Raw genomic sequence first — 26,924 nt, 5'->3', positions numbered from 1 at the left:
ATTCGCACATTCACCTGACAAGCGCGATGAGCACCATAAGCAGAAAAAAACCCTGCAGGCACACACACACTCGATCAGGGGGTGCTTGCAAGAGATGGGTGCCACCCCTTTACAGACCCAAAATTTCCAAGCAAAAGATAAGGCGGTCCAAAGTGGTGATGGTAGGGCTCTATCCATGCTTCTGTACCTTCCCAAATGCCTCTTTAGCTTTCCAATAGTCAGAAAGACTTCCCAAAACACTGTAATCAGCCTGGAACATGCTGGTAATCACATAATTAATCCTGAAGTTTATTATAGGTTTGAAAACAAATACATGTATTTCTTGTGTGCCTGTCACTTTTAACATGCTTTTAAAACCATACAATTTCATATTTAAAAAGCTCTCCTATAGAACATAAACATGCAAATTCTATATATAATTCACTCCAGGGCCAAAAGCCACTAGAAAGTACTCTCTTGGTGCTTTGATCCATCCCCTCCAACCCTTTTTTGAAGTCTCAGTTTATACAGACACGCATGTTAATCCCCTTCCAAAAATAATCTTGTGCAGAATAACACTGCAGTGAACTGGTGCTTAGTGTTACCTGAAGGCTTTTTCTATAGTTTCCAATGGTTCTTTTGCAAGGTGGGAACAGTTTGAATTTCTCAGTAGCTCAGTGGTCTGAATTCACCAGTTCTACCATTGTTTTTCATCTTCGTTGTGATCCCACCATGGGCCAAACTTCAGTGAACTCAGCAACCTGAAGAGGTGTTTGTTGGTGTCCATGGTTTGCAGTAATTCTAGTTCTGCTAATGTATCTAGAGTTATTTTATAACATGCATCCGACGAAGTGGGTATTCACCCGTGAAAGCTCATGCTCCAATACGTCTGTTAGTCTATAAGGTGCCACAGGACTCTTTGCTGCTTTTACAGATCCAGACTAACAGGGCTACCCCTCTGATACATTATAACAATAATATTGCCAGGTAGTCAGCCGCAGAATAAAGTTTAGATTGCAAATCACAAAGTACTGCATGTCAACTGTATAGGAGTAAATGATACTAAAGCCCTATACTCTGACAGTAGCAGTCACCACCTAACACATGCATAATTTTGTTTTCAATTTTTTTCTTCATTGCCATTACTTGAAAGCCTCTGCTGCAATGGAAGGTGTAGTTTCTGCTGCTGTTTGTTTCTTACTCTCATTTATAAGACGCAGCAAACCAGATGCATTATATAAATGTTTCCATCATTAACTACTCTGACAGTTTCTAAACAGTGTCTAAAAGGATGATCAGGTAAGGGGAAATTGTTTAGAGTTCAAATATAACTTAGTGACTTGCCACATGGTTCAAAAATCTTTCCACCTCTCCACTCCAAAAACCCAATCAGACAAGTAGCAGTAATCTGACTCCCAGTGCACTCCGGGCTGTGCTCCTGGCTCTTAGAGCTCTGTCTTCACTGCACACCATCCAGGGAAGGAATGAGTGACAGACCAGCAGCAAGAAGCTGGGGGTAAGTGTCTTGCTCTTACTAGGGAGCTACGCCTGAGTTTGTTCAGTGGACTTGAGATGTTTAGAAATTGCAAAGGTAGCCCGGGCAGGCATGGGTGGTGTGAGGAGGGGGTTTGTTCCTGATCTTTTGTAATTAGATGCGTTTATTAGAGAGTATTCTGACTCTATTCTTCCTGCCACTTTTAGAGCAACGAAGGAAGTCTGAAGAGGGGCAAGGTGGGGAAAATACAGATCTCCTCCCGAGCCAATGCACTCAGCATCTCTCAGCCCGACCCCAAACCCAAGCGAGCACTCACCCAAGCGCTTCCCTGCTGTCCAACTTGGCTCGGCAAGGGCTGGCTGGCCAGCGCAACTTGAAAGAAATTAGCAGGCGCCGGCACAAGCCGTTCAGAGCAACAAACCCCGCTTTGTTCTGGGGCCGGGCTGGGCCCCGTCCAGCCTGCGGGTGCGAGTTGCAGCCAAAGGCCAATCGGCCGCCCCGCACGGAGCGCGGAGGGGGCAGAGTGGGGGCTGCAGCGCCGAGAGGGTTAAATTTCTCGGCGCGCCTGTTGTTGGTGTGAAGCCAAGGCAGCTGCGGCTGGGGGGCTGCAAGTGGGAGCGCCTCCTCTGCCCTCCCCAGTGCCCTGCACCCAGGAGCCCGGCTCCTGTTGTCTTGCCCCGCTCCCTGCTTTCATTCGCAGGCACCGCTCCTTGCAGCCCCACCTCCTCCCCTCTCCCCGAGCAGCAACCCACGAGCGGCGCCTTTAACGCCGTCCCCGACCATCCCCGCTGGCCCGGCCGGGGCTGCTGGACCGGGGTCCCCGCTCGCTTGTGAGTTGCGCTCACCGCCCCCCGGGCAGCCGGGGGTTGGGTTCCAGAGCAAGGCAGGGCCGGGGAGGGATACTTGGTGCATGAGCTTGGCCAAGAAAGTTGGTGGTGGCAGTGGGGTGAAGCCGCCCCAGTAACTGGGTTAGCCCGTCGCTGTCTGGGAGAGGGGTGGCGGGTGAGTGTTTTGTCCGTGTGCAGAACGTGAAACAGGAACCACTTGGGGCTGCGAAGTGGTCAGTGAAAGGTCAGAGGCGATGCATTGTCTTTCACCCGTTTGGACAGGGTCCAAAAAATACCTTCCTCTGGAAAGTGCTGCAATCCAGGGCTGCCCAGAGCGGGGAGCAAATGGGACAATTTGCCCCTGGCCCCGCAGGGGCTGCCATGAGACTATAGTATTCTAGAGTGTTGCAACTTTTTTTATGGAAGGGGCCCCGAAATTGCTTTGCCCCAGGCCCCCTGAATCCTCTGGGCAGCCCTGCTGCAAGCTGCCTCTTAAATACACCAGTCAGTATTTTAGGGTCCGGGGCTTGTTGCAGAAAGTCACTGCCTCAGTGGCTGCTTTCAGATTTTGCTTCTGAAGAACCCTGAAAGAGTTATATAGTATTTTTAAGCAAAAGTGAGGTATGTTCTTTAAAAATTCCCCTCTGCTGTTTTAGGACCAGAGTTCTAATTATCCACATTTTCCGCAGCATTTAGTTTAACAGGCGACGTGAAAACACCATGGAGATGTTACACATGAAATACAATATTTATTATTACTCTCTTCTGCCTGTACAGATAAGGCATCTGCTTGTCTACTGTCTGCACTCTTAACCTGGACAATTGTCACTTGGGATCCTGAGTCAGGTGCTGGGGAACTGTAATGCTGCAAGTACTATGGTGGGAGTGGGCCAGCAGGGGATGGGCTATCTCCAGGGCAGCACTATCCATTTTTCCTCTCCTCCAGAAGGGAAATGGCTAGAGGAGAGGGTTTCATTCACTCTCCCAGGGCTTCTTAAGCCAGGGAGCTACAACCACCCTCCTTTTCTTTATGTTCTTACACTGTTTTTCGCTTGTAATATGGGGTCACTGTTAAAGCTGCCAACTTGCTAATCACACAAAAGGGAAGGCCCTTGCCCTGTGCCTTCTCTGAGGCCCTGCCCATGCCCCGCCCCTCCACTTAGGCCCCGCCTCCATTTGCTCCATCCCCCCTTTCTCAGTCACTCACTCTTCCCACCCTCACTTACTTTCACAGGGCTGAGACGGATTGGGGTGCAGAAGGGAGTGTGGGCTCTGGGCTGGGGTTGCAGGCTCTGGGGTGGGGCCAGGGATGAGGGGTTGGGGTACAGCAGAGGGCTCTGGATTGGGGCAGAAGTTCGGGGTGTGTGGGGGATGAGGGCTTCAGCTGGGGGTGGGGCTGGGGATGAGGGACTTAGGGTGCAGGAGGGGACTCTGAGCTGGGCCAAGGGATTGGAGTTGGGGTGCAAGGGGGGTGAGGGCTCTGGTTGGGGGTGGGGCTGGGATGAGGGGTTTGGGGTGCATGAGGAGGCTATGGGCTGGGGCAGGGGGATGTGGTGTGGGAGAGGGTGCGGGATCCCGACTTACCACAGATGCAAGGAAGCAGTTACCAGGTCCCTGCAGCCTATAGGTACAGTGCCTCTGCAAACACCCCCCCCCCCACAGCTCCCATTGGTCACTTTTCCTGGCCAATGGGAGCTGTGGAGCCGGTACTTCAGGCAGGGGCAGTGTGTTGCACCTCCCTGACCACCCCAGCACCTAGGGACCACAGGGACCTGGCGCTGTTTCTGGGAGCAGTGCAGAGCCAGGGTAGGTAGGGAGTCTGTCCTAGACCTGGGCGCCGTTGCACTGCGACCAGACTTTTAACAGCCTGGTCGGTGGTGCTGACTGGAGCCACCAAGGCCCTTTTCGACCAGGCATTCTGGTCGAAAACCAAATGCCTGGCAACCCTAGTTACTGTCTAGAAAAGATTGAGAAGCGCTGCACTGGATGTTGCCATTGAACCAGGCCATAGGTTTGGTTTTGCTTATAAATTATGGGTTATTTTCCCCTGAAGAACTACAATACACAGGTGTTCCTTGCAAAATTGGGTTGAATTACATTTTGAAACCAAAACAAAATTGGTGAGAAAAGCCTAGGACAGCAGGCGCTTGCATTGCTACAGCAGCTGACTGTCTCACAAGTTGTATGCAGAGTAGTTGTAGATGTGTTCGTGCCAGGATATTAAAAAGACAATGTGGGTGACGTAATATCTTTTATTGGACCAACTTCTGTGGCAAGAGAGACAAGCTCTCAAGCCATCCAGAGTTCTCCTTAGACATCCAATGTCTGTCTGAGCTGCTGTGCCACAGCAGGTCTCGGGGTGCTCCAGCTTGCTATAGAGATGACTGTTAAAATATTTGTGAGATTCACAAAATATTGAAACAAGTGACACATGGAGTGTTGTTTGTAATAATCCTGCACTTGCTTTGTTTGCTCTGCTCACTTCTAATCACTGACATAATTTTCGTAAGAAAAGGATGAATTTTTAAAATTTAAGTGAACTTTCTTAGTGCCGTCTTTATTGGTAGTATTGCTTATAGTAATGCGTAGAGACCGTAACTCAGGCTGGGGCCCTATTTCACTAGGTAGGTATATAGTAAGGCCTGGTCTACACTAGGGAAGGGGGGGTCGATGTAAGATACACAACTTCAGCTATGGGAATACCATTGCTGAAGTCAACATATCTTATTTCGAATTACCTCCTGTCCTCACGGCGCGGGATCGATGGCCGCGCTCCCCCGTTGACTCCGCTACCGCTGCTTGCTCTGGTGGAGTTCTGGAGTCGATAGGAGGGCGTTCAGGGATCAATGTATTGCGTCTAGCTGAGACGCAATATACTGATCCCCGATAAATTGATCGCTACCCGCCGAATAGTCTGGACGTACCCTAAGAGACAGTCCATGCCCCAAAGAGCTAACACTGTAAATAGACCAGGTAGACAAAGGACATGAGGGGAAACTGAGGCATGAAAGTTTGAAATGACTTGCCCATGGTCATACAGCAGATCAGTGGCAGAGTGAGAAATAGAACTGACGTCTCTTGACTCTCAGTCCACTGCACTACCCTCTAGGCCAGGGATCGGCAACCTTTCAGCAGTGGTGTGCCGAGTCTTCATTTATTCACTCTGATTTAAGGTTTCACATGCCAGTAATACATTTTAACATTTTTAGAAGGTCTCTTTCTATAAGTCTATAATATATAACTAAACTATTGTTGTATGTAAAGCAAATAAGGTTTTTAAAATGTTTAAGAAGCTTCATTTAAAATTAAATTAAAATGCGGAGCACCTTGGACTAGTGGCCAAGACCCGGGCAGTGTGAGTGCCACTGAAAATCAGCTCACGTGCCACCTTCGGCACCCGTGCCATAGGTTGCTTACCCCTGCTCTAGGCCATAATGCCAATCTTTTTAGTGAGCACAGTTCAGATTTCAGTGTCATAGCTACACTGGCACATCCATGCCCATAGAATGGTAAAGGAGAAATGTGTGTGATGGCCGTCTTGCTGGCTGAGACACCCAGGTTCTCCAGAGCAAAAAGCATGAGCAGCTCCAGCATAAGTAAAGAGTTACAGCTCTGTAACTAAGGGTTGTAACAACTCATATCCTCTGTGGATCAACACAGAGGGGAACCAGTAACACACTCATTAGCGGGTTACATGTGCATAAACAAAACAAACACTTAAGATAATACTTGTAAAAATATAGATGAAACGATAACAGGGCTCTGTGTTTTTCCATGAAGCTTAACAGGCTGCAAATTTTCCTTCTCTTGATAAACAGAGCCTGACTATTCATTTGTGTAATGCCTTAATATAATACTTGGCTCTTAAATAGCACTTTACACTTTCAAGACCTTAAATAAACATTAACTGAAAAATCCATAAACACTCTTACCCCGATTGCAGGTTTAAACCTGCCCTTTGTAAGGAGCAACCTGTTGTTGCACTGACCCTGGAGCAGCCTAGAAGAGACTGTGGCATGGTCTACACTACAGGCTTAGGTTGAGGTAAGGCAACTTACATCCATCTGATTATATCAGTGTATACACTACAGCCTTGCTCCAGCCGATGTAAGTGCCCTACTACACCGACATAATAACTCCACCTCCACGAGAGGCAGAGGAATTATGTCCATACAGTTAGGGTGACACAGTGTCTATGCTGTGTAGGGACTGCATTACTTTCATGGGCTGTTGGCTGTCGTTCTTGTCAATTTCACAGCTCCTGACTAGAACCCTGAAATTGACAAGAAAGGTGGGTAGGTAACCTCCTGTGAACCTTGTGCCCAGCTCACAGCTGGGGCTGTCCCTCCAGGGTAGATGGAGGGCTCCAGCTGTAAGTCCAGCTACCGCCCAGGCTTCAGCTACCGCTCCCCACGGAGCTAACCGCTGGAGCCTGGGCTCCTGACTCCTCATTCGTCACTAGGAGGCCAGCTGCCACCTGGTGAGCAGGAGCACCATCAACAGTGTGGACATGGAAAACCACAGTAATTCCTGTGGTGGCTGTAAATTGACCTAACATAGGTGGACTTAATTTTGTAGTGCAGACATGTCCCGTGACTCCCCAAATTAATCTCCCTTCCAATCTCTCCACTGCCCCTGAGGGGGAGTAAACTGCATCAGGTTGAGTCCTAGATTTATAGATTTCAAGGCCAGAAGGGACCAGTGTGATTATCTAATCTGACTTCTGATATAACATAGGCCATAGAACTTCCCAAAAAGAATTCCTAGAGCTGATCTTTTAGAAAAACATCTAATCTTGATTTTAAAATTGTTAGTGATGAAGAATCCACCACGATGCTTGGTAAATTGTTCCACTGGTTAATTACTCTCACAGTTAAAAATGTGTTCCTTATTTCCAATCTTAATTTATCTAGTTTCAATTTCCAGCTGTTGGATAGTGTTATATCTTAGTCTGCTAGAATGAAGAGCCCCTAATTAAATACTTGTTCCCTATGTAGACTTATAGATTGTAATCAAGTCACCTCTAACTCTTCTCTTTGTTAAGGTAGATAGCTCAAACTCTTTGAGTCTGTCACTGTAAGGCGTCTTCTTTCCTCAGTCTCGTGGCTTGCCTCTGAACTCTCTCCAATTTATCAATATTCTTCTTGAATTGTGGACACCAGAAGTTACTCCTGAGGGAATTCTGTGCCAAAAAATTTAAAATTCTGCATACAATATTTTAAAATTATGCAAATTTTATTTGTAAATAAATAAGTGTGGAGGCTCCAGCATGGCAGTGGGGAGCACAGGCCACCGACTACACAGAGGTAGGAAATCACCCTGCACCTCCCCTCACCCAGACATGGACTCGACGGTAAAGTTACACTTGACCCTGACATAGTGCTAGGACCCAGGACTGTCCCAGAAACACCCCAGGGGCCTGCCCCTCTGTGCCAAGCACACTAGATGTAGGCAGACAAGCTCAGCCCAGGAGGATCCAAGTATGGAGGGGTTTAGTGTAGAGAGGTCTATGTGTGGGGTGATAGGGTTCTATGTGGGGCAGTCAGGGTGCAGGTGGCTTGATGGGGAGTCTGGGTGCAAGAGGGATCTGAATGAACAGGGGCTCATTGGGGGGTGGTTTCTGGATGCAGATAAAATGGGTCTGTGCTGGAGTGTCCAGGTGAAGGTGTTTGGGGCTCAGCCGGGGGGGTATGGGTGTGGAGTGCTCAGCAGAGGGGTCCAGTTGCTGGCTTGGTGGGGTGGAGGTCAAGGTGCTGGCTTGGTGGGGTTCAGTGGGGTGGGAGTCTGGGTGCGCAGGGCTAGTCAGGGTGGTCCAAGTGCAGGGATGGGGGTTCGAATACAGGGGCTGGTCTGGGTGCAGGAGTGGGGTCCAGATGCAGTGAGATGGGGCTTAGCTGGTGGATCTGGGTGCAGGAGGCTCTGGATGCAGAGAGTGAGGCTTGTTGGGGTGTGGGTTTGGGTTCAAGGAAGTCACGGGGGGTGGTTCTGGGTGCAGGGCATGAGGCTTGGCAGGGTAATGTGAGTATGAGGTGGGTCTGGATGCACGGGAGTTGGGCAAATGGGGGAGTAGCTCCCCATACAGTGACCCCTGTCCCCCACAGCTGAGGGGTGATGGGAGCAAGAAGCAGGAGTGCAGAGCTTCCTGCAGCTAGGGAGGTTCCTGGAAGTGGGTCTGACCCCGCCCTGGCTGCTTCTTGCAGAGGAAGAGGAAGTCCCATCCTCCGCAGCCAACCAGGACTAGTAGCTGAGCCTGGCACAGGATAGGAGCCATTGGCCAGGATGTCTCTAGCCTGTCACCCCTCCCTAAAGATTACCACTCTGCTGGATGTTCTTGGCTCCCAAAACAACGCATCTGTGCTGCAGGGGAACGGCGCATGACCAGTCTTGTGGCTTCCCTTTGCTTCCCTGTCAGAAAGTCATTTTTCTGTGGGGAAGCAAATTAATCTGTGAGGGACATGAACTCTGCACATGTGCAGTGGCACAGATTTCCCCGAGGAGTAAAAAATGGACACAGTTCCTGCTGCAGTGCCAAATATAGAGGTAAAATTACCTCTCTGCTCCTACTCAGGATTCCCTTGTTTATGCGCCCAAGGGTTACATTAGGTCTTTTGGCCATAGCTTCACACTGGAAGCTCATCTTCATCTGATTATCCACTACGACCACAAAATCCTTTTCAGAGTCACTACTTCCCAGGATAAAGTCCCGTATCTTGTAAGTATGACCTACTGTCTTTGTTCCTAGATGTATGTATTTACATTTAGCCATATTAAAATGCATACTGTTTGCTTGAGTCCAGTTTACCAAGTGAACTGTCCTCTTCATTATTTGCCATGCCCCCAATTTTTGTGTCATCTGCAGACCTGACACATCATATGCCCTCTGATGTGCTAGTGTAGCTATGCCAACAGGTACATTTGCCAAGGCTTTGCCCCAGGGGCGGCTCTAGACATTTCACCGCCCCAAGCACGGCGGCATGCCGCGGGGGGCGCTCTGATGGTTGCGGTCCCGCGGCTCCAGTGGACCTCCTGCAGGTGTGCCTGCTGACGGTCCGCTGGTCCTGTGGCTCTATCAAAGCTGCGGGACCAGCGGACCCTCTGCAGGCACACCTGCAGGAGGTCCACCGGAGCTGCAGGACCAGTGGACCCTCCGCAGGCATGCCGCTGAAGGCGACCTGCCTGCCGCCCTCCCGGCGAGCAGCAGAGCGCCCCCCACGGCTTGCCGCCCCAAGCACACGCTTGGCATGCTGGGGCCTGGAGCCGCCCCTGCTTTGCTTTGCCCCTTTCTGCCAACTTTTGCAAGGGTGGGGGAAAAGAAGTGCCTACTGCCCCTGCATGCTGGAAGCAATAGTACAACACACTGGTGCAAGGGAATAAGGGGGCACTTCAGGCCCCCTTACATTCCACCAGCATACAGGACAGGCCACAGTGCCCTCTATCCGACGGGGAAGTATTTTTGTTCTAATTTTACAGAGGAGGAAAATTAAACACAGAGTGGTTGTGACTTGGCCAACATTGCACAATGACTCGAGAGTAAATCCAAGGTGAAGACTAGGAGTTCCAGCCTCCATGCGCAATGCACCAGACTGTTGCCAGGGAGGTAATACTTGGGTGGATCTGTATTAGACGTAGGCCAGTGGTAGAAGGTATGTTTAAGTGACAATCTGGTTTAGGGTTCAAATTCAGTGTCGATTTCATAAGCTGTTTTTGTGAATATTTGGCCATTTTGAATGATAGAAATGTTGCAAGATTAGCTGTTGTTGCATGATTTCCACAGTCTTAGTGTGACTAGGTGTATTGCGCCTTTGCAGCTCCCTGACTGGGAGCCCCGCGGTCCTACTATACCCCAACCCAAGAAATAGCGAGCTCAGAGGAGAACAACAGTGAATATGGATCTTCCAAGCTTGCCTAAAGAGGAGTATTTAGAACAGCTGTTTTGGAAACCACAGGGACCAGGTCCTCCAAGGGCTAGAGGGGTTTGCAACATCCAGTCAGGCCCTGGTGGCCCAGATAAAAGGAACTGCAAGGGGCTTAGCTGTTCAGTTCCTGGCTGGGAGCCGAGGAGAAAGGAAGGGTGCTCCTCTCTGGCCATAGGAGCTTGTGGGATAGCCAAAGATTGTTTTCTGGCAGTATTTTGCAAAGCTGGGTTTGCGAGGAGAGATAGTACCTAAGAACCTTAACCCTGGGATAAGGATGAAATTAAAAGGCCTGGTGAGAAGAAGCAGCAACTGATTGACTCAAGCAGTGTGTGGCTACTGTGTGTAGGGTCCCTGACCTGGGTTGGAACCCAGAGTAGTGGGCAGGTCTGCGTTGCCTCACAGGTAACATGGCATAAACCCCAAGAAGGGGAGGGAGTTTGTTTGGGAGCCTGAACAAGTGGCTGAACTTAAAGGGCCCACAGCCAGTGCTGAAGACCCTAGCGAGGGCCAAGAGATTGTTTATGTATTGGGAGATCTTCACTCAGACTTTGTGACTTGGACAGAGGGCCAAGCCACTGAACACCCACCAAAGTCAGTCTGCAGGAAGCACCTGAGAGAAGGACTGCAGTACTGCATCCAGCCCCAAGGAGGTGCTCAAGAGGTGAATTCTTCACCCTGTGGTTGAAATCTTGTGAAAACAATCTCACCTGGCTCAAAAAAAAGAAAAATTTTGTCCCATTCTCATTCGGGCCCTGACTGAAACCAAAACTATAGGTGCTGGTTCATATCTGTGTATCCAACATTTTAAAGAGGTTTAAGGTTCCAGTTTTGCTTCATCTTTTCATCTGCTTAACCTTTATTGCTTCCATGGGTAATTGTCCCAGGGAAATGCAGCAGTTAATAGTTAAAGGGAAGCAGTAGGTGGCTGCTACTTATAAGGTCCCTGGGTTGGGACTTGGAGTAGTGGGCGTGCCTGGGTTCACCTCCACCCCTCCCTCCCACACACACACACACTGGCCACAGGCGGAGTGGTCAATTCCCTGAAGAAGGAGAGATTAAACTGGCCCAGGGAAGGGGCTGAAGACCTAGAAAGAGGGGCCGCATTTGTGGGACTTCTGTTACAACACACCCCGAAGTCAACAAATGGCTAGGCAGGTAGTGTCGGAGAGAAGGCTTTGGATTCTTCGACCATGGGATGGTGTTCCAAGAGGCAGGAGTGCTAGGCAGAGACGGGCTCCACCTAATGAAGAGAAGGAAGAACATCTTCACAAGCAGGCTGGCTAACCTAGTGAGGAGGGCTTTAACTAGGTTCACCGGGGGAAGGAGACCAAAGCCCTGAGGTAAGTGGGGAAATGGGATACCGGGAGGAAGCACGAGCAGGAGAGTGCAAGAGGGGAGGACTCCTGTCTCAGACTGAGAAAGCCGACGATCAGCAAGTTATCTTAAGTGCCTATATACAAATGCAAGCAGCCTGGGAAACAAGCAGGGAGAACTGGAAGTCCTGGCACAGTCAAGGAACTATGTTGTGATTGGAATAACAGAGACTTGGTGGAATAACTCACATGACTAGAGTACTGTCATGAATGGATATAAACTGTTCAGGCAGGGCAGAAAAGGTCAGGGAGTTGTATTGTATGTAAGAGAGTAGTATGCCTGCTCAGAGCTCTGGTATGAAACTGCAGAAAAACCTGAGAGTCTCTGGATTAAGTTTAGAAGTGTGAGCAACAAGGGTGATGTCATGGTGGGAGTCTGCTGTAGACCACTAGACCAGGGAGATGAGGTGGACGAGGCTTTCTTCCAGCAACTAGCAGAAGTTACTAGATCGCAGGCCCTGGTTCTCATGGGAGACTTTAATCACCCTGATATCTGCTGGGAGAGCAATACAGCGGTGCACAGACAATCCAGGAAGTTTTTGGAGAGTGTAGGGGAAAATTTTCTGGTGCACAGTGCGGGAACAACTAGCAGAGCTTTCTAGACCTGCTGTTCACAAACTGGGAAGAATAGTAGGGGAAGCAAAAGTGGATGGGAACTGGGAGGAGTGACCTCATAGTCGAGTCAGGATCTGCACACAGAAGAAAGGAAAGCAGCAGAATATGGATCCTGGACCTCAGAAAAGCAGGCTTTGACTCCCTCAGGATCATGGCAGGATCCCTGGAGAAAACATGAGGGGAGAGTCCAGGAGAGCTGGCTGTATTTTAAGAATTGTTATTTGAGGTTGCAGGAAAAAAACATCCCAATGTGTGGAAGAATAGTAATATGGCAGGCAACCAGCTTGCCTTAACAGTGAAATCCTTACTGATCTTGAAGGAAAAAAAGAAAAAGGGTTTCTTCAGGTATGTTACAACAAGAAAAAGTCAAGGATCGTGTGGGCCCTTACTGAATGAGGGAGGCAACCTAGTGACAGAGGATGTGAAAAAGCTAAGTACTCAATGATTTTTTTTCCTCTGTCTTCACAAACCAGGTCAGTCCAGACTGCTGCACTAGTGGCAGCACAGTAATGGGAGGAGTGACCAGCCCTTGTGGAGAAAGAAGTGGTTCAGGACTCATTTAGAAAAAATGGACAAGCACAATCCATGGGGCCGGATGCGCTGAATCTGAGTGAAGGAGTTGGCAGATGTGATTGCAGAGTCATTGGCCATTATCTTGATAACTCATGGATCAGGGAGTCCTGGATGACTGGAAAAAGGCTAATGTAGTACCCATCTTTAAAGAAGGGAAGGAGGAGGATCCGGGGAACTACAGCCGGTCAATCACCTCAGAGTCCTTGGAAAAATCATGGACAGGTCTCAAGGAATCAATCTGAAGCACTTAGAGGAGAGAAAGTGATCAGGACAGTCAGCATGGATTCACCAGGGAAAGTCATGCCTGACTAACCTAATAGCCTCTATGGGCGATAACTAGGTCTGTGGATGAGGAAAAGCAGGTGATTATATTCCTTGACTTGCAAGCTTTTAATAATATGTCCCACAGTATCTTGCAGGAATTAAAGTATGGCTGATGAATGGACCATAAGTGGATAGAAAGCTGGCTAGATACCGGGCCAAAGGTATGCAATGGCTTCATGTCTAGTTTGCAGCCAGTTTCAACCAAGTGTCCCAAGGGTCCCGGGGCAGTTTTGTTCAATATCTCATAATGACTGGAGATGTGGAAAATTGGAAAAGTCCAGTGGAGGGCAAAAATCATAAAAGAACTGGAGCACAGGACTATGAGGAGAGCTGAGGGAACTGGGATTGTTAGTCTGCAGAAGAGAAGAAGACGGGTGGATGATAGCTGCTTTAACTACTAGAGGGGTTCCGAAGAAGTGTGATCCAGACTGTTCTCAGTGGTACCTGAGACAGAACAAGAAGCAATGGTCTCAAGTGCAGTGGGGAGTTTAGATAATAGATTAGTGAAATAATTTTTCAATGGAGGGTGGTGAGCACTGGAATGGTTCTAGGGTGTGATATCTTCTTGAGGTTTTTAAGGTCAGCTTGACAAAGCCCTGGCTGGAAGTTTAGTTGGTGATTGGTCCTGTTAGCAGGGATGGGACTAGATCGACTCCTGAAGTCCTCCAACCCTGATATTCTATGATTCTATGAAGGGAACTGAACTGTACAGTGATTTAGCTGGAACAATAGTGAACAATCTCAAAGGAGGAAGCCCGGGGCAGGGCCGGTGCAACGTTATGCGAGACTAGGCGGGCCTAGAGCGCAAGATTGGGGCCGCCAAAATAGCGCCGCCACAAATTTTAAAAATGGTTGCCAGCAGCCGCTGCTAGTCTGAGCTGCCGCGGCAGCAGCTGCCTGCAAGCCCGCAGCTTAGGCGCCCTAGGTCAGCGCGCAGCCGCGGCAGCCGGCAGCTTACGGGCCGCCCGGTGTCAGTGCGCCCGCCGGTAGCCCCCAGGGCGCCTGGTCAGAAGCGCTGCAGTGGCCGGCAACCCAGGGCGTCCCCGGGTTCAGGGCGCGCGGCGTCCGGCAGCCCGGGGCGCTCCCGGGGTCAGGGACCGCCACGCGGCCGTGCAGCCCCAGGGCGCGGGGCTCCCGGGTCAGGGCTGCGCCCTGCGCGGTTCCGGACAGCCCCGGGCGCCGCGGCTCCTCCGCGGGTCAGGAGCGCCGCGGCGTCCGGAGCCCGGTCCCCACCGGTGCCCCCCGGTCAGGGAGCCGCGGCTCCGGTGGAAGCCTGGCGCAGGCATCGCCTGCGGCAGCTTCACCGGAGCCGCGAGACACGCGCAGGGGGCGGCGAAATGTCCCAGTGCCTAGGGCGTCAGAAATCCTAGCGCCGGCCCTGCCTGGGGGCACTGCTCTGTACCAGAGCAAGGACAATTGAAGACTGAGCCCAGGGAGGGCTGCAGGAACAGACCAACTGTAGGTACTTGATAGGCCCTGTTGGACTTGTATCCAGAAGGGATCTGTTTGTTGTTTCACAAGAGAGGGCTGAGTCACTGAAATCTACCTAAGAAGTTTAACTGCCAGCAGGAGTCACCACAAGCAGAGCAACGCAGGGGGAGTGCAGGTATAGACACACACTCAGCCAGTACAGGTGCTCACGTGAAGTGAGTGGGCCCTGCCACACCTCCCCTGAGAGCATCAAAACTGCACTGCTGAGAAATTCGTGGTCATGTGTGCCTCTAGCGCTTATGAAGATACATAATGCATTCTTTCAAGTGTAAGTATTGTTAGGTATGTACTATGGCTCAAATATCCTTAGGTAACGAGTTATCAAATTCCTCCATCCTTCCACTTGAAATTCTGCTCTGAGTTGTAGCAGTTCAACATTTTTATTTTCCTTTGTTTAAATGAAGAAAAAGAAAATCTTGTTTGCATTCCTTGGAAACTCATAAAATGCTCCCTTTTTGGTTTATTCTCAGTTTATTAATACTAACAATAACTCTTCTTCAGTAACCCACTTTCATAGGTCTCTGGGCACATAACAAAAATATAACTCATCATGAAGGCAGTGTAGCCTAGTAAATATCAGTGCTGGTGCACAGTTGAACCCCAATGTGGTACTTTTTCCCCCCACCCACAGCTCTCCACGCTACTTATACAATAAATATCACTACATCTCGCTCCTTATCCTACAAACATAGCCCAAAAGAAATTGAATGTTTGATTCAGGGGACAAAATTTAGGATTTCTTGTATTCTCCTGACTGACTTAATTTTACTCAATGTCCATCCTGAAAAAATTGTCCTCTGTGCATAAATATGTTGTTTCCTATTGAGACAAAATAATATTTCAAAAAGAGGCTCCCTTATAAACCCTTCTAGGGCAACTTCCAAAACTGCAACACCAAGGAAATTATGATTTTGATAATTTACACAGAAAGGCAAGCTATCCATAGAATAAACACAAGGGACAAAGGGACCCCTGAAGTTAATAAGGTTTTACAGTATGCAAGTTCAATGCAGACTAGAAGGACAAACCTACTTATTTTAAAAAACCTATAGGCTTCTTTACCTGAAACTCCGTCTGTTCAGAGAAACTTTCCTTATCAAACACAATGACTAGTTGCCCTATGTCCTTTAGACTGCAATATACTAAGAACAGGACCTCCTGAGCATGAGTGATGTTTCTTCATGAGGTCAGTCTCTCTTGCAATGCACATCGTTATTATTAGCCCCACCATAGGGTACCCAGTGTTGCTGCCATCCCCAGAAGGTCAGCCAGAGAAGAATACTATGCAGCAAAATCTAAGGCTGACTTGGTGACTTCTGATGCAGATTTGTTTTCTTTTTCAGTAAGTGTGGACGTCTGTGTAAGTGTGAGACCATCATGGTGGCATTTAAAGGGGTCTGGACTCAGCCTTTCTGGAAAGCTGTTTCAGCAGAATTTTTGGCCATGCTAATTTTTGTCCTCCTCAGCCTTGGCTCTACAATCAACTGGGGTGGATCTGACAAGCCTCTGCCTGTAGACATGGTCCTTATCGCTCTCTGCTTTGGACTAAGCATTGCAACCATGGTGCAGTGCTTTGGACACATCAGTGGTGGCCATATTAACCCTGCTGTGACTGTTGCTATGGTCTGCACTAGGAAGATCAGCCTTGCCAAGTCTGTCTTCTATATTGTTGCCCAATGCCTGGGTGCTATCGTCGGGGCAGGAATTCTCTACCTTGTCACACCCCCAAGTTTGGTGGGAGGCTTGGGAGTTACTACGGTAACAACTTTTGCTCCTATTCTTAAAGTAGAATAACTTTTTAGTGTCAGATTTAAATCCAGAAAGTAGAAACAATGGTTTAAGTGCATTGCTGGTTTATTTACAACTTCTATATGTGGCTTAGATCTCTCATTAGGATGGGTTTATGCTGAGCAATTCTTTTACGGAAGATTTCTCTTCTAGAATTCCCCCAAATCTAGTAACAGAAGGTAATGTTAGTCTGCGTTCACAGTTTAAATATACATGCATGAAATACAATCTCAAGAAGAATTCTGAAATTAATTCTGTGTCATTATGATGGTGATTGAAAAAACATCAATTTAAAATGACACACTTCTGAAATAGATTGTGCCTTAGATTTCCACTTTGTTCTAAACTAATAAGGAATGCCATCAGTTAACCCTGTTGCAGGACTTATTAAAAATGCACTTGAGCCACACGCTGCTTAATTTTTAATTGAAATTTCAATTAATTAAGTCGGGGCTAATTAATGAATTTATAATTGAATAGTAAATTACAGTGCTCCCAAGAAAAAAAGTTGTGCAAGTTTAAGTGCAGCATATGCAAATTCGATATGTAATAAATGCAGTCTAGCTTTGAAGTTCTACATTAAAATCCAGTAAGAACTTTCTTGGTCAGTCCAGCAGTAATTTTCCATGGCAGTCAAAAAAAAAAAAAGGGAAGAAAATGAATCCATACCTTTCCAAAGTACAGTGCCATTTCATCACTCTGCATGACTAAACATTTTAAATCACAAAACGATATTTGTAGTAGCTTTTTGAACTGCAAACTCACCTTTGCTTAATCTTCAGGGGTTGTTTCTTTTTCCAGGTACACGGAGATCTTTCTGCTGGCCATGGACTCCTGGTGGAGTTGATAATTACATTCCAACTGGTTTTTACTATTTTTGCCAGCTGTGATTCAAAACGAAGCGATGTCACTGGTTCAGTGGCTTTAGCAATTGGATTTTCTGTTGCAATTGGACATTTATTTGCTGTAAGTTAATAACTTCTGTTTAAATAATAGAGCCCTTCTTCCACTGCCCCTACTCCAGAACTAGGTGAGAGCTCCAGTAGCCTTTAGAGTTTTAATTCTTTAGTAGCCTGTTGGGGATCCATTGCAAAGCCCATTGAAGTCAATAGGAGGCTTTCTATTGATAGGGCATTGGATCAGGCCTTTATCTGTCTATGTATATGTTAATTTTGTTAATTCTGTCACTAGAAGGGTGACCTGGAGAATGATAATATAGTCTGATACTACAAAGGTGGGCAGGAATACAAAATCAGAAATGGCTCAAAGTGGTTTGAGTGACAGTACAGTATCTCCTCACTTTACTTTGTAGTTATGTTCCTGAAAAATGCAACTTTAAGCAAAACAATGTTAAGCAAATTCAATTTCCCCATAAGAATTAATGTAAATGAGGGGGTTTGGTTCCAGGGAAATTTTTTTCACCAGACAAAAGATTATATTATATATATACACACACAGAGAGAGTATAAGTTTTAAACAAACAATTTAATACTGGTACACAGTGATGATGATTGTGAAGCTTGGTTGAGGTAGAGGAGTCAGAGGGTGGGATATTTCCCTTACTGCTAAATGACGAACTAGCAATTGGCTGAGCCCTCAAGGGTTAATTGTCTCACTCTACAAGGCAGCAAGAATGAGGGAGATATGCGCATTTCCCCTTTAAGTACACTGCCTTGTTAATTAGATCAGCTTGCTGAGACTGCAGCTGCTGCAAGCTCCCTCCGTCCTGAGCCCTGGTGTGTCCCCCCTGCTCTATGGAAGATGGGGTAAGCAGGGTGCAGGAGCAGGGAGGAGTGGGACCCCCTGACATCCCCCTTCTTCCTTCCCTCTCCCCCACACAGCAAGCAGGAGTCTCAGGGAGCAGTGCTCATGGCAGTGGAGAGAGAGACAGCTGCAATTGCTAGCCTGCTGGCAGTTGCAGCACAGGGAACTTAGGGGAGCAGGAGCTGAAAGGGGGGGCCGCCAGTCCACCCTGGTTCCAAGCCCCCACCAGCTAGCTGCAACGGGCTGCTCTTCCTGCAAGCAGTAGACAAAGCAGGTGGCTGCCAAACCATGTTAGAAGGGAGAATGTTCCCTAACTGATCAGCAATGTAACAATGAAACAACGTTAACTGGGATGACTTTAAGTGAGGAGTTACTGTACTGCATTACAGCAAATGGCGATAGTAAATGGTTGAATAATAATCTAATAATAGCAATATTTAACATTTTATCTTTACTGTAGATCAACTACACTGGTGCCAGTATGAACCCTGCTCGATCATTTGGACCTGCAGTTATCATGGGGAAATGGGAAAACCACTGGGTAACTGCTTTTATGCTTCATTTACAATAGCAATAACCAGCTACCAAATTATTTTTTTTTCTTCATTTGCTCTTCTTATTCTTCATAATCTTCCATAAAGACAATCACTGAGAAAGATGGCCACTGACCTGCCACAAACTTTACCATATTTATCTATTCTTTGCCTAAGGTACAAGTCTTAAAGTTGTACTCTGTTTGTCCTGTGTGGGATGAATTATAATTGCCTATTGTGTATTTGGAGGTTGGGTTTTTGAGGAGGTTGCAAGCATGGAGAGAGAATCAAGACATGTTAAAAACAAAAAACGCAATGTGATCAAAAGAATTGTTGTTATTGGAAAGAAAGATACTTTGAACTTGATTGCAAATCCCTCAGTCAAGCTGGTGAGTAGTTACTCAGGTAATCCTCTGGCTTCACATTTTCTAAATGCTTCTAAAAAAAGCAGGCCAGATATACAACATGAGAACTTCTCCATTTTGATCTGGCATCAGTGGGCATACATGAGTAACTGCTCACCAATGTGAGATAATGGGATCAGTATCTGGCCTTGTAAGAGTAAGACCATAGCTAAAAGCATAGATATTACCTGCTTTGATGAGAAAGCATCAGCCCAGCTAAGAGTACATGTGTAGGAAGCTTTTTTGATTAATAGATTTTGCATTGTTAGCACTGCAAAAGTTTATTAAAGCATTCTGGATAAAATAATTATTAAAAACAAATTCACATGTGTTAGGAGAGAGGGCTAATGTCTTACTTTCCCTTAATTAAAGCAATGACAGTTATTTTTAGAGACTCTTCCAATATTATTTTTAAGAAGGCCACATACTCTCGTGTTTATCTATATTTCCTAATTTGAAACAATGGGCCCATCTTATTGTCCCTGCAGTTCATAGCAAAGCTTTCATTGCCTTCAACTGGAGTAGGATCAGGCCCATAGGCTCTGATCCTGCAAACGCTTAAACCGTGCATAACTTTTCCCCCATTAGTCAACTTACTGAAGTGGTTTTACTCTTACCACCAAATGATTTATTCAGCTTTTAAAACAACTGTAATTATTCACAAGATTAATTATCTAAAGCCATCTAATACACAACCAAAACTATAAATATGTGTATAGTATTTATTTGTAGCAACAGCCCAGGGGAAGCAGAACTGCTTGCTGCTTGAAAGATCTCTTCTGCTCCTGAAATAAGAGACAGTCACCTGCCCTTAGCAAAGGCAGGTGGGACCTGTAACAGTACATGGCTAACTAGTGTTGCAGGACTATTGGAAATTATGTTGAAGCAAATTGGCAACCACAGATTTGTGTGCAAGTAGGATAATTGGACATCTAACTGCCTCTTCTGGGTGAATAGAAATCAGGTATGCAGAGCTGTCTGCAATTTCAGAGACCAGATTTGGATTCTTTTGAAAATGTGGTCCTAAAAATAGAAGTAGAAATATGTGTTTATGTACTTTGATTTGTTTTCTGCATTTATACATAAAAAAATGAGGTGTTAATCTCCCTGTACTTCCGATTTCCCTTCTACAAAACTGGGATGATAGCACTTACCCATCTTATAAGCTTGTTGTGAGGACAAATTCATCAGCGTTTATGAAATGTTCAGATTCTCCAGCTTTAAAGGCCACAGGAGTACCTAGACAGACACAGCCTTATTGTTCAGATCATGTCCACCTCTGAGCAAGAGAGGTCGGTTAAGCTCTCTACTCAAGGGGCTTTGAGGACAGTCATCCATTTAAAGTTTTCACTAAATTGCTTTTCTCTGAAACATTTTCCTTTCATCATGTACCCTTGTGGGGTTTCTTCCCTCTCTTGTAGGTCTATTGGGTGGGACCAATAATAGGAGCAGTCCTTGCAGGTGCCCTTTATGAGTATGTATATTGCCCAGATACTGAGTTCAAGCGACATTTTAAAGATGTCTTCGGTAAGGCTACCCATCAGTCTAAAGGGAAGTACGTGGAGGTGGATGATAGCAGGAGCCAAATAGAGACTGATGACTTGATCCTGAAGCCTGGAATGGTTCATGTGATTGACATTGAGAGTGAAGACAAGAAGGGGAGTGATCCAACCAATGAGGTGCTCTCTTCTGTATGACTAGCACGGAGCACTGAAAGCAGAGAACAGCCGACTAGAATGTCCACAGATATCCTTCCACCCATTAAAGAGACAGATCTACTGTAAACCAGACACCTGCAATATCTGAAAATGTATGGAGATGACAGCAGCTTTGTAGTTGCTTCACCAAGCTATACACCTGCTCAGTTTGATTAGAAATATACTATATTTAAGAGTCCCCATAGATTCTTCCAAATTCAGAAATGTCCTTTTTTGGGAGAGAACATCCTCAAAGTCAATTGGAAAGAGCTGATAGCATTCCCATTTTAATAAGGCCATAAAAAGCAAGATGGAAATAGAGATGTTTAACATTCAGATTGACAGTTAAGACTTATCTGCAAATGCCTATAGCATGCAAACGTATTTATCAGATTATTCTTCTGACATTTAATTGGCTGTTGTCAACCCTGATTAGAATGTCTTATCCATTAAGTGTTCTGTGCAACATTCAGTGACAATAATGCCAAAGTACAGCATGTAACAGAGTCATCCAAATTTAAGGTAGTATTTTTTGTTCTTATATATCCTGTCATTATTTCTTTACAAATTCTGAAAAAACTGTATTTTCATAGGCAAAAATTGGTTCCTGTCAGTCATCCTACCAATTTTCATCCATTACATATCCCTGTTCTGTTGTAAAAAATACTGCCTTCCTCCCATTCCCCACAACTAAAAATATTGAAGCCAAAGGCTCTGATCTACTGCAATAATGCTGTAAAACCTTTGAATGATTATGTATTGTATGCAGGTTAGCATAGTTGTCCATCTGGTGAAACGTTGTCTTGAGGTTCAGCTATTGACCATTTAGTATTAGCTGACTATAGGTCATACAGGGAACCTGAAGGCCCACATGTCACTCAGTAATTCAAGCAAAAGGAAATAGATGTTCAGGTATCAGAAGAAAGGAAGGCGTTATCTGTTTTCAGCGCACTTATTCAAACAAATATCACCATGCTAATTTATATAACTAAACATTTAAATTACTCACCCACTTTGCTGACAATTTTATTATTATTTATTAGCAAAATAAAGGTGGATTTTTAATTTTTTTTAACTATATTGAAGCACTGACTCAAAAATATTTGTAATAACAGCTTATATTGATATTGCTTTTGGTTTTGACTTTTTTTGCAAACTGATCTCTAGTTAGTTGAACAGCATCAGTGATTGTGGCACTGTTCATATAATCTTATTCTTTCATTTCTGTGGCAAAATTTCCTCTGTTAATTAAATTTGACAATAAGAAATGCAAGCATCTGATGCTTTTTAGAGAAACAGGGAAAAGGATGCCTCAATGATATTATATGCAAAAGTGCTTAAGTGACCAATCCTTCCTTTATAGAAGTGTTTCAACAGAGGTAGCTAACCCAACATAAAACCTTTATAGAATCTTTTTAACAAGCTCATGGCTTTGTTCCTAACTAGTTGCAATGGATTTTTTGTTGTTGTCATTGTTTTTTAGGGTTTTTTTTGTGATTTTGGCAATATGTTATTACAGTGCTTGTTGGAACACCATTTTCTGTCACCCTAGTTGTATAGGTTGTATCTACAACTTGAAATCTGTTCATGATTATTTAACTACAGTAAAAAAAAATAAGTTGTGGATTGTATGTAATAGACTTCTCTGTCCTTTGATTTACAATATGTGCAAGTGTGTAACTCATTAAAATGAGTAAGGGGGATATATGTGTGTATATAGAGTAATGGGATAACAGACCACTGCTAAGTTCAAATCTGTGCATCATTGCATAAGGGCATCTCTAGCACCAATTTATTTCAACCAGTAGTCCAGGCATTATCATGTTATATTCATATTCCTGATCTCATCGTCTCTTTGATACTTCTGTCTCTGTAGCAAAGGGGGATGTTTTTCATGAATTGTATATATCTGATACAGGTGCCGCATCAAAAGTCAAGAATTCAAACATAAGAACATGCAAGACAACTTCAAATTGCATTGATGAATGTTGTCATGTGCTAAGGATGAAATCCATCTCTGTGCAGAGAACAGTGCAAGGTCGCTACATATCCTGACCAGAGAGATTTTGCTAAACGTTTAATAAATGCATGATTTCAGCAGGCTAACTAAAAGGGACAAGTTGTACAACATTTATGGACTGTTAGAGAGACTTTTTTTCTTGCATTTCAATATTTTAAGAAGCACAGTATACAGTGACTCATCACTTGTGAAGTTTGTACAGCCTCATGTTTTTTAGATACAAGGCTCTGATTTTTGCACTCATGGCTCATCTAGACAAAAGCCAGATACTGTGGCTGAGGTGAGCATGAAACCAGCCAAGTCAATACAGGGACCTTTTTTTCCCCTTGTAACACTCTTTGTTAATGAAGCGTGGCTAACACTCAGAGCCAGTCCCAGAAGGGCGCCTCACACCAGGAAAGAAACAGTGATAAGATATAGAATGTTCAACAACAAAGGGAAAAAAGGAGACAGCCAAAACAAATAGGACAAACTAATGTAGAATATTGCCCCCTGCTCTCTATAGACTTAGGAAGGAAGAGTCAGAAAGTGAGATACAGTGGCTCTGCTCCTATTCCATTTGAATTAGAGTCATCAAGAAGTTTGCCATTGACTGCAATGGAAACAGGATCAAGGCCTAAAGTATGTTTTCATTGAGTCCTTCCTTAGGGCTGTCTCCTGTTCTCTGACCCATGATGCACTTCTAAGGATAGCTCAGTGGTCTGCTAAACCCTGGGTTGTAAATTCAATCCTGGAGCAGGCCATTTAGGGATTGGAGGCAAAAATCTGTCTGGGGATTGGTCCTCTTTTGAGCAGGGGGTTAGACTAGATGACCTCCTGAGATTCTATGATCTGTTTTGCAAAATCAGAGGTCAAGAGAGAGCCATCAGGTATGCTGTTTCATTCTGCAAGTACATGCATTGGATTTGAGTTTTATGACCCAACCCTAAAATAAACTCCAGCCGTACTCCTCTTTATCATCTGTTTTTCAGCACCACAAGGAGAGATCACCATTTATCCAAGCCACAGTTTGATCTCTCTAACAAATTGATTTAGCCTGATGTATTGATTTTTGTGTTGCTTCTAAGTTGTTTTATGGTGGTATCATTAACATACAATATTTGGGTTAAACAGTATAGACTTACACAATCTTTTTAACTGTCTGTATGTGTGATTGCCTTAATTTTTAAAATATATTGATTTGTATTTTAGTATTCTTTCGTGTTCACTTATGCTATACATTTTTTCAGCTATAAGTTTGTTGCAGCTGGTAATGTAACCAATGACCTATTAAGTGATATGTGGGACATTTAAAGCTTAAAACTTATTTTGTTTATTATGGCAGATGGTCACTGCAATAAATACACCAAGTGTGTCATTATAATCCCGGAAACTAGAGATAGAGAAGACTTCTTGTATTTGCTCTGTCAGTATAGGATTGTTTCTTACAATAGATGCACATCATGGCTACTGTGTTCAAAATATTTATTTTTAATTATTGTAAACCATAGGAAAAAGATGAACATTGAAGGTGGGGTGAACTTAAGCAAATACTTTGTTTGCAAATACCATAAGTAATTTATCACCCAAATGATTACTGATCTCAGCAAAAATGTGATTCCTGAAACTTCTGATATATTGTAATTCTTACCCCACTGAAGTGTAACTAAAAGCTGTATCATTGACTACGATGGGAGTAGGAGTAGGCCAAAAATCTCATATCACATGCTGTGCTTATATCTAGTATATCTGTTAGTACACAAACTTTCTGCAGTATATTTTGTTTCTAGTCATCAGTACTCTGCTACAACAGTTAGTTAAAAACATCCTTTAAAATAATCTTACATATTTCCATCTTTTAAATGTTTGGTTTCAAAGATGTAACATTTGTGCTTTGCAGTGTTTAGTCTGCAGCTTATGAAAATGTATGCCAGATATTCTACACTCGACAATGTTGACTATATTAGAGAAATTACAATCTGGATATTTTATTCTAAGATCAGAGATGCAAACTAGCTATCAAATTTATGTAACTCACCGACAAGGCGTGTGCATCTGAGTTGTGCAAGGACTCATTAAATAAACAGGCATGAAAATATACACTCAAGTATTTATTATTCTCTTGTATGAACCAAGTCATAATGTATAAGTTACTGTAATTCAGGATAAATTATGTAAAACAAACTGAATACAGGGATGTTTCCACAAAGTTATGTATTATTGAAACATTAGTCACCACAATAGCAAAGCTAATGTAATGGTATTTTAAACCTCCAACGTGTAACATTTGGAATAATCTACTTAAATATATGCTATAAAATAAATAGGTGCTTGTCTGGTGCATTTCTCTTGCATTGCTGTATCTCATAGTGTTGAGCTCTTGTAAATAAACTATTGTCTGTTTAAAAAAAATATATTTGGTCACTGGAAACTATTTTAAAACTATCGCTAAAGAACATTATACAAACAAACAGCAGGTGTCTGAGACCTTCAAATGAACAGATTTGTGCTGTAAAGAATGAATGACTGTGAGAGAGAGCATCTCCCATCAGTGAACAGATGGATGTGTTTCTGGAAAGACTCCACAAATTTACTGACACAAGCTGAACAAATTTAGGCAAGGGATTAAATTGGTTTAAGTGCATCGATATCAGGAGTTTGCACCCATTTTAAAATGAGTTCGAGTATTGAACTTTTCTTGTAGAGCCAAGGGGTAACATTTTTAAATTTTTATTTGTCAAAAGTCATATAGGCTCTTAAGTGCCTAAGTCATATTGTCTGTCTTTCCCTGAGCACTAAGTGCCTAAGACAGACCAGAAAATGAGAATTTGGCTCATAAGTCACATGTGCACTTTTGAGAATTTTACTCAAGATCTTGGAAGATGATAGGTAAACTTGCTGAGGAGCTAACAGAAAGGCCAGCAAATGTGGAAAGTGTGTCAGATCAATGGCAACTGTATCCTCATCAATGGAAATTCACGGAGTCTACCGATAAAAATTACCTCATTTCCTCAAAATCAAAATACTCCTCAAATCAACTTCCTCATAATCAAACTTTCTTTTGGACTCTTATCAAGAGTAGATTGTAGAGTGTTTCATGTATTTTAACCCCTCTTAACTTTTATCAGTCTGATAGGACTATCTTGATTATTAATGCTTTTTCTTTCTTTCTTTTTTTTCTTTTTTGTCCTTTACCAATTAGAAAAACAACTGATACAAGTACAAAGACTGTAAAAATAACCTCACTTAAAATCACAAGATATTCTTCAATGGAGCAACAAATCTTTTGTTATTAATCTCTAACCTTGTCATTTATGAGAGAAAAAAAGAGGCACCTTCTATGGGGCTCACTATTCCACTCATAGCAAACATGGTTCATAACCTGTATCCTGTAAGTACCTATGGTAGCTGCCTGTCAAACTTTTCATCTCCAATTCTCTTTTGGCTGTGAATGCTCAAAAAAGCTATGCAATTTATCTTCTTTTTCAGATGATTATATCAGTATAAAGTACAATAGGCTTGTGTGGGTGAATGTACAACTGGACATAGCTGCAGGACTTAATCTTTCCCATGCTTCCACCATCATAAAAGGAAATGGTATAGTAGTATAGTATCTTAAGGTGCTAGAACCTTGACATGTTCCTCTCTGTGTTGCTGAAGTCCATTATTTCCTGTAAGGAGTCATGTAGACTTTTTTTCACTTGAGCCATTTAAAGGCAATGTGGTGGTTTACTGTGTTTTAGAACCTGAGGTTCTAGCACTGTGAAGTACTGTTCCGCTCTCCCAATATTAGACAACTGGGAACTGTTCCCTTTTAGATCATGATTAAATCCAGGTATTCTGTATGCTATGTTGTGTCAATTGATTATTTGCTTTGTAAGAGCATCTCATTAGTTAATGTCGGGTCAGGCTGACTCAGCAGTCATTTGGTTTTTTTGTGTTTCTTTTTTTTCAAAAATGCCTGAGCCTTTGTAATTCTGATGATGAGTCTGTTCTATTCAGGTTCTCAGACCACTCCCATCTCCATAATATCTGTGAGCCTAGCTACTTAACAAAGATCTCTTTAGATTGACATGCTGCCATGTTATTTATTCTGTGCAAATGAATTCTAACTGAATGGGCTTGCCAATTTTCAGGGGCCAAATT

General features: G+C 44.5%; 1 protein-coding gene across 1 annotated transcript; it reads left to right on the top strand.

The window, feature by feature from the left end:
* The first annotated feature begins 1,379 nt into the window (after positions 1 to 1,379).
* AQP4 (aquaporin 4) lies at positions 1,380 to 24,707 on the top strand. The gene is made up of 5 exons (XM_032799043.2): positions 1,380 to 1,495; positions 15,937 to 16,351; positions 17,183 to 17,347; positions 18,606 to 18,686; positions 20,504 to 24,707. Exons 1-5 carry the CDS (start codon positions 1,464 to 1,466, stop codon positions 20,777 to 20,779), a joined length of 969 nt encoding a protein of 322 aa, XP_032654934.1. The 5' UTR covers positions 1,380 to 1,463; the 3' UTR covers positions 20,780 to 24,707.
* Positions 24,708 to 26,924: the final 2,217 nt, after the last annotated feature.

The sequence above is a fragment of the Chelonoidis abingdonii genome, chromosome 2, assembly GCF_003597395.2.
Source record: "Chelonoidis abingdonii isolate Lonesome George chromosome 2, CheloAbing_2.0, whole genome shotgun sequence".
NCBI lineage: Eukaryota > Metazoa > Chordata > Testudines > Testudinidae > Chelonoidis > Chelonoidis abingdonii.
The sequence above is the reverse complement of the archived record's forward strand: the minus strand, read 5'-3'. Positions and strand labels throughout refer to the sequence as shown.

Bases quoted from the DNA above. Each gene is read 5' to 3' on its own strand.
- AQP4 (XM_032799043.2), top strand. From the start codon at position 1,464: ATGAGTGACAGACCAGCAGCAAGAAGCTGGGG. The intron at 1,496-15,936 runs GTAAGTGTCTTG...TTTCTTTTTCAG, and splicing joins CCAGCAGCAAGAAGCTGGGG to TAAGTGTGGACGTCTGTGTA. The intron at 16,352-17,182 runs GTAACAACTTTT...TTCTTTTTCCAG, and splicing joins GAGGCTTGGGAGTTACTACG to GTACACGGAGATCTTTCTGC.